Source organism: Excalfactoria chinensis, chromosome 10, assembly GCF_039878825.1.
Source record: "Excalfactoria chinensis isolate bCotChi1 chromosome 10, bCotChi1.hap2, whole genome shotgun sequence".
NCBI classification, from domain to species: Eukaryota; Metazoa; Chordata; class Aves; order Galliformes; family Phasianidae; genus Excalfactoria; species Excalfactoria chinensis.
The window spans coordinates 17,335,896-17,351,913 of NC_092834.1; the positions used below are offsets into that span (position 1 = coordinate 17,335,896).

The window sequence follows — 16,018 nt, forward strand, 5'->3', positions numbered from 1 at the left end:
CACCTGTGATGATGAGGACCACGCAGGAGCCCTCAGCCTCGCTTGCTTTATGGTGGGAAACCCAGAAAACCACAGATCCATCATAGGGATGCTGAGAGTTGGGTGCCCCTTGGCAGGACCCCAGCACCACAGAACCGCCAGCATCAGGAGAGCACCCAAAGCAGCACCCAGGGCTGGGCTTTGGCTCGGGGTGAGCTCAGGGAGCCGCTGGGTGAAGGATGAGTCAGGTCGGGCGCCAGCCAAAAAGTGTACTCAGCACTTCTACACACACCCGGGGGGAGGCAATAAATCAGACACGTAGGAGCACACTGCTTTGCCTCGCGTAGACCTGGGATTGCCACCTATCGTCCGGGTTCTGCAATGGGACTAGGAAATCTCGCCTGCAGCCCCACTGAATCCCTTCCAGCCCCATCCTCTTTCTTTCTCCCTTGTTTTCCTCCAAACCAACCACGTTCAGCCCTATGGTGCTGCTTCTCCTCCTGTCTCTTTGCTACATGAGCTTCATGCTTGATCAGTGCCTGTTTTTCAACCACTCCTTCAAAAACTGCACCAAAACTCACAGCAACGGGGTGCGTTTTGCTCTCTAATGACCCCACTGGCGTCATCAGAGTGGGGACAATTGGAGCCCACCCGCATCCAGCCCCCACCCCAGCCGTGCCTCAGTTTCCCCCCGTTTATTCGAAAGGCTTTCCCGGCTCCTTTAAGCCCCCCCCGCCCGCCGAGGCTCGGCCCCTTTCTCTGACACAGCAGCCAAACCGGGAGCCGCGGGGAGGCTGCGGCCGGGCCGGGGCCGGGCGCCCACCGCCGCTCCCCCCCCGCCCCATGGCTCTGCCCGGGGCGCCGGGAGCCGCCCGCCCCGCTCCGCGCCCCCGGAGCCCAGGGGGCGGCCGGCCCTGATCCGGCACCGCTACCACCGGTCGGTCCCGGGGGGAGTAAGGGAAGAGGCGGGGGGGGGGGGTTGCGGGGTAGGGAGGGGGGAAGAGAAGCGGGAGGGGGATGCGGGAATCGGGGATGTGGGAACCGGGGACGTGAGTACCAGGGATGGACGATGCGGGTACCGAGGATGCGGGTACCAGGGATGTGAGCAGCAGGGATGTAGGTACCAGGGTGGTAAGCATCGAGGATGGAGGATACAAGCACTGGGGATAGTGGATGCGGATAGCAAGGATGAAGGATGCAGGTGGAGGGGATGGAGGATGTAAGCACTGAGGATGGAGGATTCAAGTAGCAGGGATGCAAGATGCGAGTAACGGGTTCAGAGGATGCAGCCACACCGGTCTTCCCTTCCATGCCCCCCACCCCACTCTGCCTCCACCCTCGGTGCATTTTCCCACCTCCTGAGGGAAGAGGTGGGGGCTGAGGGGTATTTTGATTGACCCCCCCCTTAAAGTGGAGGAGTCCCAAGGGGTGTCCCCTCCCCCCAGAACCCCGCAGGTAACATCTCACCCCTTCTGACAGCAGCCGAGAGAAGGTGGCCCCCGGCCTCCATGCAGAAGCCCTGAGGGAGGAGGAAGAGGAGGAGGAAGAGGAGGAGGGGGAGGAAGGAAGAAAAAAAAATAATAAAAGGACGAGGAAGAGCTTGGAGCGGAGCCAGGCGCTGGGAAAGGGCGATCTGGATCTGGCTGCCTGCTCACCACTGCACCGGTAAGTTCCCAGGTTGTCTGTCTGTCCATCTGTCTGCCTGCCCGTCCATCTGGCTCAGCAAGACCCCCCGTCTGCACGTCTCAAAGCAGGGGCGGAGGGGTGGTTATATAGAGCCTTCTCCCCTCCCCATTTTTCCATCCCCAGCAGTGCTGGATCCCTCACTGTCTGTCTGTCCCTGCAGGAGGGGAACTCGGAACCCCCATCGCCGCTCAGCTTCGGAGCTGCCAGCCCTGGAGTGAGGGCCCAACGTGGGGTGGCTGCACCGCTCCTGGGGAGCACCCAGCACTGCATCACCCTCCCCATCCTCAGCAAGCAGGAAAAGCTCCATCCACTGGATTTTAGCTTCCTGGGACATCCAAGGGGCTCGTCCTCCTCCTCCATGGTCCCCCTGAGCATCCCCACGGCTGCCAGCTGAACCCCCCCCCTCAACCCCTGTCCAGCTCCGCATGCTGTACCCAGAGCCTGGAGCAGCCTCTGGTCGCCCTGCTGCTCCACACCGCGGCTCAGAGCCCCCCGACAACGGCCTCGGTGGTGAGGCGGGGAGGCCAGCAGGAACTCCTGGGGGGCGTTAAGATGGTGAGAGCTCTCCGGCCGAGAGGGGCTGCGCGGACGCCAGGCCACCAGGTTTGGGGGTCACAGGATGGACAGAGCCCTTGGGGCCGGGAGCCGAGGCCGGTAGGGAAGGATGGACTCCCGGAGCTGCCAGGACAGGCAGCCCAGTGACCCCCCCAGCAGCAGCAGCAGCAATTGTAGCAGCGGCAAAAGCGAATGTGAGAGGGAGAGGATCCGCAGCCGGATGAAAATGGTCATCGGGCAACTGGAAGGCATCTTGCAGGAGCTCAAGGAGGTCGCCAAGGAGCTCCGGGAGGTAGGAGAGTGCTGTGGGGAGAGCATGTCGGGTGGGATACAGCACAGGGGTATGAGGAAATGGGGTGGCTGCAGCTGTGCTTGTCCCAGCCCCGTCCCCATCAGCATCACTTGCAAATAGTGGGGTGGAAATAAGCCAGATCTGGAGGAATTTCTGTTGACCTTGATGCTTGGGGCCACACTGCCCGTCCCCATGGATGCTGGGAGAGAGCTTGGAGCACAGAGCTGAAGCTGGGCAAATCTTGGGGGATCTAGGGATGCTCTGCCCTAGGGGGGGTTCTGTTTCAAAGCACAGGGGTGCATGGAGAGGTGACAGATCCCTCATGCTGTTGGCCTGGGGATGGCGAGACTGTGGAGGGAGACATGGCAGAAGGTTCCCTTTTGCTGGCAAAAAAAAATGTGTGTATATGCATACAAAGTGTGGTTCGAGCTTCCAGTTGGTCCAGATGCGCAGTGATGGGGAATTTAATTGTGGAGGGGTTGGACAACCCCCGTTTGTCTGGGAAGTGGACCTGTTTGTGGCCGTGTGTTGTGGACATTTTGAATAGGAATGTGATGGTGGCTTTGAGCATGGCTTGGTTTTGGGATGGGGCAGGTGGTTGTGTGCCCTGAGCCAGGTGTGGTTGGATTGTTGAAATGGGTGAGAACTTATTTCCATGAGGGATAGGAAGAAATTTGTGCAGGTTTTGCTGGGGGGCCGTGATAGAGGAGCAAAGCAGCTCCACTGTGTGGGAGACATGTGGAGGCACCAGAAGCCATCTGGAGCCCTTGGGATGCAGGTGGACTGACAGCACACTTAGTGTAGATGTGGCCATGCTCAGGGAGGTGACACCTACCAGCCTAAGGCTTTACCTGGGGCCTTCTTTGGGATAGCTCTGCTCACTCCATGGGGCTGTGGGGGGGGGGGGGGGGGTCAATGCCACATCCCAGTTCATCACCCCACCAGGTCTCTTATTCCTTTGCAGAAAGCAAACCCAAGCACACCCAGAGCAGAAAGGTTCCTTCAGCTCCAAACCCCTGCTCAGACTGCTCAGAACCCCTCTGACAAATCCCTGACATATTAGAAATAGTAATAATAATAATCAGGAGGCAGAGCTGTTTACTGTTTGGTCTGAACTCACTTCAGTCTCCTCCGGGAGCTTTGAGAGGCCTTTAAAAATGGCAATTCATGGCTGCTTCAGTGCCCCTTCCATAAAGCCCATGTATTTAAAGCCAGGAGAGGCCTCCATGTGCACCTGAGCAACCTTTCTGAGTGCTCCAGAGCTTAACCCTTTGGTCTCCATTCAACTTTTGGGGCTGGAAAGTCCTTTAGTATCCCTGCAGCATTCTTGGTAGGCTGCCCAAGCCAGGTGGGGAAGAGAAGAAGGTGGTCTGAGGACACAGGGCAGGTATGAAGGGCTCTGGAGAGGTTCATCCACTCCAGGAGGTCCAGGAATAGACAAGAAGGACAGGGGACAACCTATTTGTACCCAAGGGATGCATCCCAAGCTGCCTGCAGCACAAGTCTGACGACCAGCCATACACAGGGCTCTGGGGACATCTATCTTCTCCTCTTCTCTCTCTGCACCCATCCCTGCTCATTCCTCACTCCTTACATTGTTTGCTCCCTGAAGGCTGTCATTCCAGATGTCCATTGTATTGGGGATGCTGTTTTACCAGTCTTTTCTCCCACTCTCCCTCCCTCCCTCTTCCCTTTTGTGTATATAATTATTCTCCAGCGCTCCACGACAGGGCTGTATTATGTGAGGGGAAAATGATTATTAAATCTTCATCTGAAATCGCACACTGGAAGTAAAAATTACACAGGAGGCCAGGACCAAATGTGCTTCCGCTAAGCAGGATCCACATCCTCTGTCCTTGGTACCTGTATCCTCCATCCTTGGTACCCGTATCTTTGGTGCCCTCATCCCAGGTACCCATATCCTCTGTCCTCCATACCTGCACCACTGGTGCAAACTCTGGTACACACATCCTTTATCCCTGGTACCTACATCCTTCTTACACAGCCTCAGTATCCTCATCCTCCATCTCTGGTATATTCCTGCATCCTCCACCCTTGGTACCCAAATCACAGGTAGCTGCATTCCCATGGGATGCACAATGGGAAGAATGATGCCATCCCTGCACATCCCCAGGTGTACACACAAGCCCTCAACCCCCCCCCTAAAATGAGTGCCCCATCATACCTGTACCCCCCTGGAGGAAGTGACACCTGGTCATCCCCTGCTCCTCCCTTTGGTGGGAGGAAGGTCTGCACTAGAACAAATACCTTCATAATGTTGTAATTGAAAGGTGATTAACTGGGAACGCTTTGGAAAGTTCTTGGTGAGAGGGTGGCTTGCTGTTCCAATAGCACGTTTCAAAGATGTGTGTGATGAGTTTGAACTCTTTAGTGGCTGATGATACAGCAAATGGTCCAGAGATGCTCGATGCACTGGAACAGACAACACGGAGTGCTCATTTATATGTGTCAGCTTGGGCAGAGAGGCCACTGTCGCCCAGCTTCTCCTCGCTCTCTTGCAAGCGAGCTCCGATTAATCATTCATTCATTATTAAATATTTACCTCCCCTTCACTGCAAAGTGTTTGGGGAGACGTGGGAAGGTCCCTTCTGCAGGGCTGCAGGGTCACGGGGCTGCTGGAGGCGTTGGGCTGCTCCTTTTCCCAATGGAGGGATGGATTTTCTGTGCTGTGGGAAAATCCTCAGGGATGATTCGGAGCGCAGTGTTGGGAACAGGGAGCAAAAATCACCGCTCCTCTCATGGAGTTGTTGCTTTGCCCTGTGCTGGGAAAGCCATTGGGGTGGGATGCGTGCACAGGCACAGACTGCCTGTCACTGAACCAAAAGCTCCTGGCTACCCCCCTGCTTTGATCCCACCACTGCTCCACTTCAAAGGGTGCGACGCCAGGGCCGTGAGATTGCAGCACTTTGATGGTGAGCATCTCCCTGCTCCTTCCATCCACTTCTAGAGGTGCATTATCCATCGCCGCCCGCATCGGGGAGACCGCGCCGCCCGCTCGGACGCAGCCTTTGAAGTCCCCTCTTGTCCTCCCGCATCATCTGCTGGCTCCCCAGCAGCTCTGCTGAGTTGTCAAAGAAATTATCTTGTGAATAAGAAACAGCGCGGTCGCCGTGTCGAAATGCAGCCAAAGCTGGTTACCAAAACTCCGTTTAAAAATAGTAATAAAACAAAGCCATGATGCTCCGGTTGTTCATCATCCCTCGGCAGGTATCCAGCTGGGGAGAGAACCACCCCGCTGGGTGCACAGATGTTAGCTTAAAAGCTCCCAGGGCTGTTCTGCTGGGTGGGCACCCAGGGTGGGGAGTGTCCAGTGCTCCCAGTTGGGGTGACTGGAGGCAGCTGGTCCTGCTCTGTTCCATCAGCCCAGCTCCATCAATTTGCATAGAACCATTAGGGCTGAAAAAGATTTCCAAGCCCAACCCCAACCCATCCCACCATGCCCACTGACCACGTCCCTCAGTGACACATCTCCATGTTTCCTGAACTCTTCCAGAGACAGTGACAGCACCACCTCCCTGGGCAGCCTCTGCCAATGCATCACCACTCTTTCTAATATCCAAACTGAGCCTCCCCTGGCACAATGTGAGGCCATTGCATTCCAACCGATAGGTGAGGGATGTCCTCTCTTGGCACCCCAGTAACCCCAGTGGCCCCAGCACCCACTTTCAGGTTCCAGGCCCATTCATCATCCCAAAACCCATTCAGAGCCGTGGGCTCAGGTCTCTCTGCCCCTCCCCATAGCCCCCATCCCAGCTCACTCTGCTAAAATCCTTTGACAGACCAAAGAAGCAGAGGGGAAGAAAAGACCAAATCCTGCTCTGCATTCAAATCCTCAGCATGTACCTGGTGTCATGGAGGTATTTAACACCCTCCCCACTGCCCGGTTAAAATAGAAAGTGCAGGGAAGGGCGCTCCTAAAAATAGAGCTGATGTGACATTAATCCCCACAGGGACCGCAATGGGGACAGCGGAGACACGGCTCCTCCTGGCACCCAGGTGCCAACGTCCCCATGAGGGTCCCAGTGGTGGGGGGAGGTGAGGATGGTCCCCCAGTTTGGTAAAGGGAACCAGTGCTGTGCCTTCCTGTAAAAAGGGGTGATCTCATTTTAGCAAAGGGTTTCATGAAATCATTTTTCTGCCTTATTAAAAAATAATAATAACCGGGTGTTTCCCAGGAACAACTCTTTTCCTGAGCTTCTTCCTCATTCTTTCCCATCACTGAGAAAGAAGAGGTTGCATAGGCTTCTTTTCACTCCCTTTTCACCCAAAGAACAAGAAGGAAAAGGAAATAAAAAGCAATCTGGTCGTGCTTTGGGAGCATTTCTCATTTGAGATGTTTCTTGTGAGTGCTGCAGCTCCAGCCAGGGGCCCCAGCTTGCTCTTGGCATCTTCCAAAGCCAAAGCCTGGAGAATGGATGGTGATCATGTTGTGTCCTCCAGATGAGCCCCGGACTGCTGGACACGGTTTTAGGGTGCATTTATAGCATTATAATATTTCACTCGACCCTCTGGCTCAAAGCTGAGGATGCACAGAACAAGGGCATGGGATGGAAACCAAGGAAAAGCCTTTGCGATGAAAATGAGATGGAAGGTTGAAGCCTGAGGATTTAGTTTCCTCCAAAAGTGCTCAAAAAACCTTGTGTTAAAAAGTCCATAGAAACGGTGGAGGGGTAGTTTAGCATTGGGATTGATTGTTCTCAGTGGATGAGGAGAATCCAACAGCTTTGGACATGATGCTGGTGGAGATACAGCAAGGATTGCTGGCAGAGTGTGGAGGCGATGAAAGGTGTCAGGCAGGACAGGGCTTGTTGATTTGTCTTCCATCCTTAATTTGGGAAGCTCGTGGTTTACTTCCACCAGGAAACAACGTGTGGGTGGGCTGAGGGATGAAAAGGAAGAGCAAAGCAATCATGAAAAGCAACCCTATAAAGGATGTGGAGACAGATTTGGACACCATAGGGCACCACTCTGTCCCCAGGATGCCATGCTCTCACTGGCTCTTGATACATTAAACACTGTGTTAGTGACAGGGGAGCAGCCATCACGCAACCCTGGAGTGGCCTGCTTCAGTTTCCCCACTTGGGGAGCTGAGATGCTGGGGGCAAAGGAGGCAGTTCTGACTGCTCTTTCCCCACTGTGGGGTGTGAGGGACCAGGGGATGCCATGTGCATGGGGATTTGGGTTGACTTCTTTCTGACCCCCTCTATTGAGTCTGAAGTTTGTTGGGGGCCCCCAAAAAATAGCAGAGAGCTACTTGGGCACCACAAGTATCCCGTTGTCACCATGCCGTTGGGTGGGCTTCTTCCTCCTCCCACTAAGGGCCGATCCACCCGTCCATCTGTCCATCCATCTGCCCACAGGTAGTGAGCCAGATCGACCGGCTGACATCTGACTTTGAGTTCGAGCTGGAGCCGGATGACTGGACAACAGCGACGGCCAGCAGCACCTCCAGCAGTGAGAAAGGGGGGGTCTCCTTCGAGCTGGGACCCCTCGACTTCGCAGCGGCCGACATCCTGTCCGACAGCTGGGAATTCTGCTCATTCCTGGATACCTCCACCCCATCTGACCAAGGGGACGGCCCCGACCCCCCACGGCCGCAGCCCCCGCCGTGCCGCCAGCCCGACTACCGGCTGATGAACGGCGGGGTGCCCATCGCCAATGGGCCCCGAGGGGGCACCCCGGACTCATCCAGCGAGGAGGCGTTCGCTCCCCAACAGAAAGGTCCCCATCACCGGACAGCCGGCACGCGGGAGCGGGTCCGCTTCAGCGACAAGGTGCTCTACCACGCCTTGTGTTGCGATGATGATGGGGATGGTGCTGACGAAGCATCCCCAAATGAGGACAGCACCGAGGAGCGCGGCCTCAAGGTGACCCCAAAGAACCAACCGTCTGTTGGTGGCAATGGTGGTGGCACCACTGGAGGGCCACCAGCGCGGCGGCTGATGAGGAACAGCAGCACGCAGACTGTGGCTGACAAAAGCACCCAGACGGTGCTGCCTTACATCCCAGCCAAACAGAAACTCAAAACAAAAAACTGACGTTGGTTCCGGACCAGCCAAGGGTTGGGGTTGGGGGTCTTGGGAAGGGATCAGAGGTATATATATATATATATATATATATATATACATATATAAATATATATTTAAGTAAATCGCTACTACTAATAAAATCGAGATGAAAAGTTGGCAGAGGAGACAAACGTCCAACTACCTTACCCGTCGTTTTTGAGGCTCAGGGAATTTTCAACTGTTTTGTGGATGGAAGATGCAGCTCAATAAACCGTTCATCATGGAGAATACCAGTGGTAACATATAAAGATCCTATGTAAACACACACAAAGAGAGGAGAGCTTCTCACGTGGGGACATGGGGACACCAGGAGAGGTTGGTGGCTGGGCTAGGGAGGGCGAACATCGCTCGCTGTGATGCTCTGTAGGCACTTGGTAGGGAAAACAGGATGGAAGAAAACAAATTGAGAATTCGCAGGTGGTTTGAGGGAATCAACCCCAGGAATGGCAGCAGTGGAGCTCAGGGACCCACACCACATTATGTCCCCATCTTGGAGTCCCCTTACTTGGAACAACTGGTTACAAAGCAGGGCATGCCTTCTTATGGGAATCAATTTCTCCCGTGAGCTGAAATAAGTATAACGTCATTTTCTTAGGACTTCTAAGGTTTGTTTTTTCCATTTCCATCCCACCACAAGGAGACACGGGACAGGATGGCTCCTCTGCACACCCTCTATTATTTTACATGTCAACAGCTGGCTGCTTATTAACTTCTAAGAGTTTTCTTTATAGCTGAGCCCAACTGTAAACGTTGATTAATAGGTGCAGCTTTGTTCTTTAATAATTTCAGGAGGAGCACAACGTAAATATTCAGAGCAGCTCAATCTGCAGGCGACGTCCTTGTGCTCCCCTACATGACCATAAACAGCCACAGAGAGGTTTTGCTGTTATTGAGCAGGAAAATGTAGGTGTTTTTAGGGCAAGGTTCAAGACAAGAACACAAAATATTAATTGAAATGTGGAGGAACCGTTCAGACTGGTAATAATTGCTTGGTGATGAATGGCATTGAATGAACGGGCTTTGTGTCCCAGCAGGATTTGCACTGGTCACCCAAAATTATGGCTCCCGTAGGACTGATGGGGTTCTTTTTTGACCTGGTGTAGTTCTTTTATTGCTATTCTTCATTCCTAAGTGACTTTCTGGGCATTCAGTTGGACGTCAGCATTTCCAGTGCAGGGAGAACACCTTGTCTTCCTCAGCACACCATATATTAATATATTAATATTTATAAGCCCATAGCAGAAAACTGCCCCCAATTGACTCTAGAACAGCCCAAACACCTGGGAAGGGCCAGGATAGGAGCATCCCTCCCCACCCCCCATCCTCAGCCCCTATTCAGACACCACAAAAACTTTGAGGAAGCCCAAAACAGAGCCGGGTACCTCACGAGAGCTGGCAGAGGAAGGGGCAAAGGGCTCATGTTTCCTGCAGAAGCAATAAAGAAACAATCAGCAAATAAAACGAGGACACGACCCAGCACGACGGCTCTGGCTGCTCCTCGCCTCGGGGACGAGATGTGACAGCTTTGCTCATTTTTGCCCTTTCCTCGCCCGCCGGCGGGTACCGTGCTGGCGTTTGGCACGGTTTGATGGGTTTTAAAGCAAAATTTCAGCTTTGCATTTGAATCAGCTGCCTCTGGTCGGGGATGGTGAGAAAAGCAGGTTTCTCGCTTTCACCATCCTGGGGGATAAATGCAAAGAAAATCTTTACCTGGGGAGGAGGGCAGGAAAAATAGACAGCAGCAGAGACAACACCTGCATCCCAAACACCCCACAAGGCTCTCAGTGCTCCACCTCCTGCAAAAATCCAAATGCTCGTCATGCTGGAGCAGCCCATGGACCACCTCCCTCCTCACCTTGGAGGCACCCCATTTCCCGTGGTGGCCCCCAAGCACTGCATATTGCTCAGGGCTGAGTGCTGGCCCAGCTGGAAGACAAATGCTTTGTTTTTTCAAGGGAAAGGCTATGCCTTCTGCCTCTGTTAATGTACAGCATCTTGTCTTATTTGTTCCTTGCTGTTCCACGGCTGAATTACTGCAAGAAATGTACTAATGCCTCGCGCAATGCTTCTTCTTTATAACTGTGAGATCAGCTTGCCTTCGGGCTCTCCTTCCAGATATCAGGAGCTGTTTCATCCTCAGGATGCTGAAGCACTTCCCTCCTCATCCTCACCCATCCAGCCCTGCAGTGCTCTGCCCAATGGGAAAAAAAGGATGCTGCGGGGTAGGAGCATCCCAAAAGCACACCCGCACCTCTCCAGCCTGATCTGCAATGCAGTGAGTGTGTGTCCCATCTTTCCCAGCTCTGCTTATCTCCAGCCACGTTTCCACCTGTCTCTGCATGCTCTGGAGCTGGGTAACCAGCTGCTGGAGGTTTTCTCCTGACAGAAAGAGAATGCATTACTTGCAACAGCTTCCATCCCCCCAAATTCTTCCTCTCTCTCTCCTGGGGTTGTTACCACTGAGTTCTCCCAGTACCCTTTGGAAGAAGATGCATAAGCCTGGCTCCCTGGGTCCTGCCTGCTGAATGGGGAGATGGGAACGAGCTGTCCCAGCATCCCCATCAAGGGATGAGGGGGACCAAGTGGCAGCTGGTGGCAGTGTGGAGCCCATGTTATCAGATTCGGTGTGTGGGGATAAGGCAGCTCCAGGTCACAGTGCTAGTGAGTGGAAAGAATCAGTGGGGCATGGTCAAGTGTCCCTAGGGCATGGATGTGGGCACGAGCATAGTCTTGCACACAGACATAACTAAGGACAGGGATATGGCCTTGTACCTAGACATGGGCATCAGTATGGATGGATTGACTTGAACACAGATACAGACATGAGCATGGATGTGGATGTAGATATGGACATAGACATGAGCAATCCCACAGCACAGCATAGACAGGTACCACTAACTCCAAGCTGAGCTCATATGGGCTCCCAAGCCCACAAACTGGTAGGGACCTCAAGTCTCAAGTGGGGTTGATTGTGCCCATTAGTGTCCCCATGGCATGGTATGTCTTGGGTGAAGGTCACCAGGTCCCACTTGTGCCATCTGTCCAGACACAGTGGCTGAGTCACACAGTGCACCAGCTCAGCAAACTACACTGCTACCACTCCTCACATGTCACCTGGGTGCTGGAGCACTCACACAGCACCCATCAGGATGGGTTTTCTCCATCAAGACACATCCCACTACTTCACCCTGCACCCTGTTACCCTTCCTAAGCTGAAGGAGAAAATCCAGTGGGTAATGATCATGCATATTTACTGCATTCAGCACCCCTGCTGCACAGTGACTGGGTGCTCTCCCACCACTGGGTGGCAGTGGGTGCCCACACACACTCATGTCACCATGCCCCACACACGTTGAGTCTCTGCCCCGTTGTCCTTTTATCCTGCACACTAGCAAGACACAGGGACCAGTGTGGTAGCCCTGTGTCATATCACCTCTGTGTCTCCCTGTACTTCATTCCCATTGAGGATATGAGGATGTTGCAAAGCTTTCACCTGGAATGCGACCAAAAGGGGTGGAGTTGAGGCCAAGAACATCACCTAACCTTAACCAGCAGCCCTCTGGGTCCTGTCCCCTCTATTGGGCATGGCTGAAGCAAGCATCACTTACTTTCAGGGCAGCCAAGACACTCACCTTTGGGGACAAGAGAAGGGGGACAAGAGCTCACAGTTCCACATCCCCTCCATTGGGAAGCCAGAAGTTCCCCAGATGAGGACAGCTGCACAGATCCCCCAAGCAGAGCCCCAGGACCCATCTGTCCCCCCAGGGCTCTCACAATGGCCGTGGATCAAGTCAAGCCTGCAGGAACGCAGCCGTGCCAGAGCAGCCCTGGAGGTGCTTGTAAGACAAGGGATGACATGCTTGATGGGACTTCTTAATTAGCTCTCGCTAAACCAAAATGTACCGGGGCTCCCCTGACGGAACAGCATCAGACAAAACATTAATCATGCTCCAAATAAATAATTAAAACATGGTGGCTCTTGAACAGGAAAAAAATAATAGTAATGAGCAGAGAAAAGCAAAGCTGTTGGCTTTGATGCAGTGGCCTTGGGGATGAATAGAGCTGCATCCCCAATGCCACTTGAGCCAGGAGGGATCTCGCCTCAAGCAAAGCCTATGGCCAAAGTCCTGGGGCATCAGGATCAGCATCTGCATGGAGGAGCAGGGTTTGGGAAGAGCCGATCCCATCCCTCCTTCCCACAAGGTGCTGACTAAACAGACAGTTCCAAAGCAGCTCAAAGCCAGGCCATGATGGGATCACTGATGGTGCTGTTAGTGCAATGAGCATATTCTTAAGCTTCTCTTTTATCCTTCCTGGCCATTGGGGGCTGCAGGGAAATGGAACTGCTCTGTCCACCAAACCCCATAGGTGGGGAGCAGCCCCTGCCTTCCTCCTCCTCTTCCAAACCTGGTTCCATATCAGCCAAGGAAGCTGTGGTTCACCCATGCTGAATGTGGGACACACAGCATACAGGAGCAGGGGACACCTGCAGATGCTCAGGTCCAAATGTGTCTTATTACATTAATATTTGCTGGTAATGAAGTTAGATAGCACTTGGAGCTCCAATCAAATTAGGAAAGCTATAATGAACAAGAAGTGGTGCATTAATTCATTAGCAGGGAATTACACTAAATTATCTCAGCAAATACAGCAAAACTTTAATTTACCAGAGGTGTTTTCAAATGGCTTTTGCTCCTTCACATCCACTTCCACTGCAGCACTCTTTGTTTTTTGAAGGCAGCAAGAACAAGAGAAGTGAATTAACTGCAGCTCTTTAGGGAAAGGCTGTTGTCTCTGGGATGGTAATGAATGCCCACAAGGGATACCAGGAACTTTGCTTTCTTTCTCCTTTTGTGAGGGAAATGGATATTATTTACAGTAAACAACTCAATTTCACCTTCGCAAAGATTTAGAGCAGCGTTCTGCTTTGCTAATTGCCATGGAAAGAGGGGGGAAAAAAAGGAAAAGAAAACATGTAGCAATTTACTTGAACATGTGCAGGCAGAGCATTAATAATGCACATCTTTGGGAAACCAGCCCTGGTACAGATCTGCTGATTTGTGAGCACCTAAAGCAAAAGAAATAGGCAACCAATGCTTCCCATCCTCTTGGGTGGGGAGGGGGGTGGAAGAGGCAGAGCTGTGTGTATGCAGAGGGCTGAGAAAGGACACAACTTGTGTCATCCCAGCTCAGCACAACCCCCTCTCATGTTGTGCTAAGACCTCACAGAGTGGCTGAAGTGAGGAGTTGCTCTTTTCCTTCCTTTTGCCTTCCTCTGGTCGATGCAGCATCTCCAAGAGCATCTCCAAGCTGCCAGGCCCTATCCATCCTTCTTCCAGCCCAAGCCATCCTACGATCTCTCCAGCATCACCCTCACCGGGATAAGGACCCACTATAAGCTCACAGAAGTGAGGTGCCTCTCTTGGGGAAACCCCCCCAGCTCGTTATTTGTACCCACCTTTAATTGTCCTTGCTGTGATCTGTGCCCCGAGAGGGACAGTTTGGAGCAGTCGACACAGATGGGACCCATAGAATAGCACAGATCTCCTGCTCATTTATTACTCTTGAACCCTTTTAAGCACCACCTGATGTTCTCTTGCGCAGTAAATTCTTTTCCTTTTAATTAATTGCCTGGCAGCCCCCTCATATCCTCTTACCAACATCTCCATACAACGTGGCAATCAGAGGAAGTGGGAGACACCAGTGAATAACTGCTCTGCCTTCTCACTCCCATTATTAATTCCCACAAATTGATTGTTCTACCAGCATCTGTGGCTTTCTAATTAAGTCTTTACTCAGGTGCTCATGTGTGCAAGGGAAACGAATGCTAATAGAGACCAGAAACAGCAGTTATATGGGATGCGTTGTGCACAAGTACGTTGATTGAGCATTACAGTGGGAGCAGCTCCAGTCATGGGTCTGTGAGCTACACCAACAGCCCCCGAAGGTTTGTCAAGCTCACCCAATCCTCTCTGTATCCTATGTGGCTCCACCAAGCATGCTTAGCTCCTCTGGACACCAGCAGCAAACTGATTATAGATTAGTGAGGAGAACCCCACAATGAGGTGGTCTCCATACCTACAGGTCAGCCATCAGCATCCCATTGGTGCACCCTAAGGACCTGCCTGGCCACACTCATCCTTCCCCAGGCACGTCATTCTGTCAAGTCAAAAATTAAGAGAAAGGGGTTTTAATCTCCTGCAGCTCCTCCAGGAAGCAGCTCATGCATCAAACACGAAGGCTGACAGCCTGATCTGGGGAAATTTCAACCCATAAGAAAATTTTACATGGCTGTCTCGTTTTTCCACCCGATTATTTCAGCTCAGCTGCTTAATTCATTGGAAAGAAAACTAGGAAACATTTTCCCTAAGCACATTGTCCCCAGGCTTCTAAATCAAGCTCGCCTAGGGATGGGGATCCTACTTCACACCCCACAGAGCACAAGTGCCAGCCTAATTGCTCCGTGCAAACAGGATCATTCCCCGACAAGAGGTTGCATAAGGCTGTTAGGGAAGGATCATTTGCAGCAACATAGCTCTGCTCAGGTTTTGCCTGAGCATGTTGTAAGGAAAATCAGCAGTGCTAGACTGCAGCCTAATGGCTAGGGCTTTGCAGCCCAAGGGCTTAAGGGGAAAAAAAAATTAAGATGACAATTCTCATTCTATGATTCAGCTGCCAAGACAAGGCAATGCCTTTAATCAGCAGCAAATATAGAGAGAGATAGCAAAAACATAGAACTAAATACCCAAGAACTGGAGCTTTTGGCATTGCTCTCCAGCTCACTGCTTGGCCTCCACATAGTCTGTCTAGGACAGAGTTTGAAAAGGGTTGAACTGGGTTGAATTCAAAGGTTGGAAATACCACTAAGATCATCCAGCCCAACCATCAGCTCATGCCTGTCACTGTTACACTGAGTGATATGACCAAGAGCATTTACTCTTTTGGAGATGGAAATCAAGAGCATATGGACAGAAGGCAGCCAAGGCAGCTTGGGAATTCCCCTTGCAAAACACACCATCCTTAAACAAGACACATTATTGGTTCAAGGTTTCTGCCTCCACTGCTGACTCACCCAGGAGGGCACAGGACCCCATCTTGCATGAAACAAGGCAGTTCACCTGATGCAGTGCAGATGAATTTATACCTGCTTAGCACAGCAAGACACATGGATGTCTGTGCACAGGATAAGTTCAGGCTGTAGGTGACCACTGCTCCTGGGGTATCCCTGCTACAGCAAGGCACGGGACAGTGTAAACAAGCAACTTTGAGAAAGACCTGTGTTACTGAAGATCCTAATGAAAGTAATTGGTGTTGCAACTTAGCTCCTGCTGCTATGAGTTCAAAGAGCTTCATATTCCAGGCAGAACACACCATCAGCAACCTTAGCCAAGTGGGTAGGCTTATGCTCTGACAGAAG

The 16,018-nt window shown here is 52.5% G+C and overlaps 1 protein-coding gene and 1 long non-coding RNA gene across 2 annotated transcripts in view; one reads left to right on the plus strand and one right to left on the minus strand.

Moving 5' to 3' along the window:
• Positions 1 to 1,538, minus strand: part of LOC140256968 (uncharacterized) — a 34,767-nt gene extending 33,229 nt beyond the window's left edge. The window contains exon 1 of the long non-coding RNA XR_011904889.1: positions 1,447 to 1,538. This is a non-coding gene — a long non-coding RNA (uncharacterized lncRNA). The remainder of the gene's footprint in view (positions 1 to 1,446) is intronic.
• INSYN1 (inhibitory synaptic factor 1) lies at positions 1,508 to 8,678 on the plus strand. Its single transcript, XM_072345906.1, has 3 exons — positions 1,508 to 1,644; positions 1,826 to 2,512; positions 7,894 to 8,678. The coding sequence occupies exons 2-3, from the start codon at positions 2,330 to 2,332 to the stop codon at positions 8,569 to 8,571; spliced, it is 861 nt and encodes a 286-aa protein (XP_072202007.1). The 5' UTR covers positions 1,508 to 1,644; positions 1,826 to 2,329; the 3' UTR covers positions 8,572 to 8,678.
• Positions 8,679 to 16,018: the final 7,340 nt, after the last annotated feature.

What these genes read in the sequence shown, in the direction of transcription:
- INSYN1 (XM_072345906.1), top strand. Translation starts at nt 2,330, where the DNA reads ATGGACTCCCGGAGCTGCCAGGACAGGCAGCCCAGTGACCCCCCCAGC. An exon ending in TCGCCAAGGAGCTCCGGGAG is followed by an intron (nt 2,513 to 7,893) that starts GTAGGAGAGTGC and finishes ATCTGCCCACAG; the next exon opens with GTAGTGAGCCAGATCGACCG.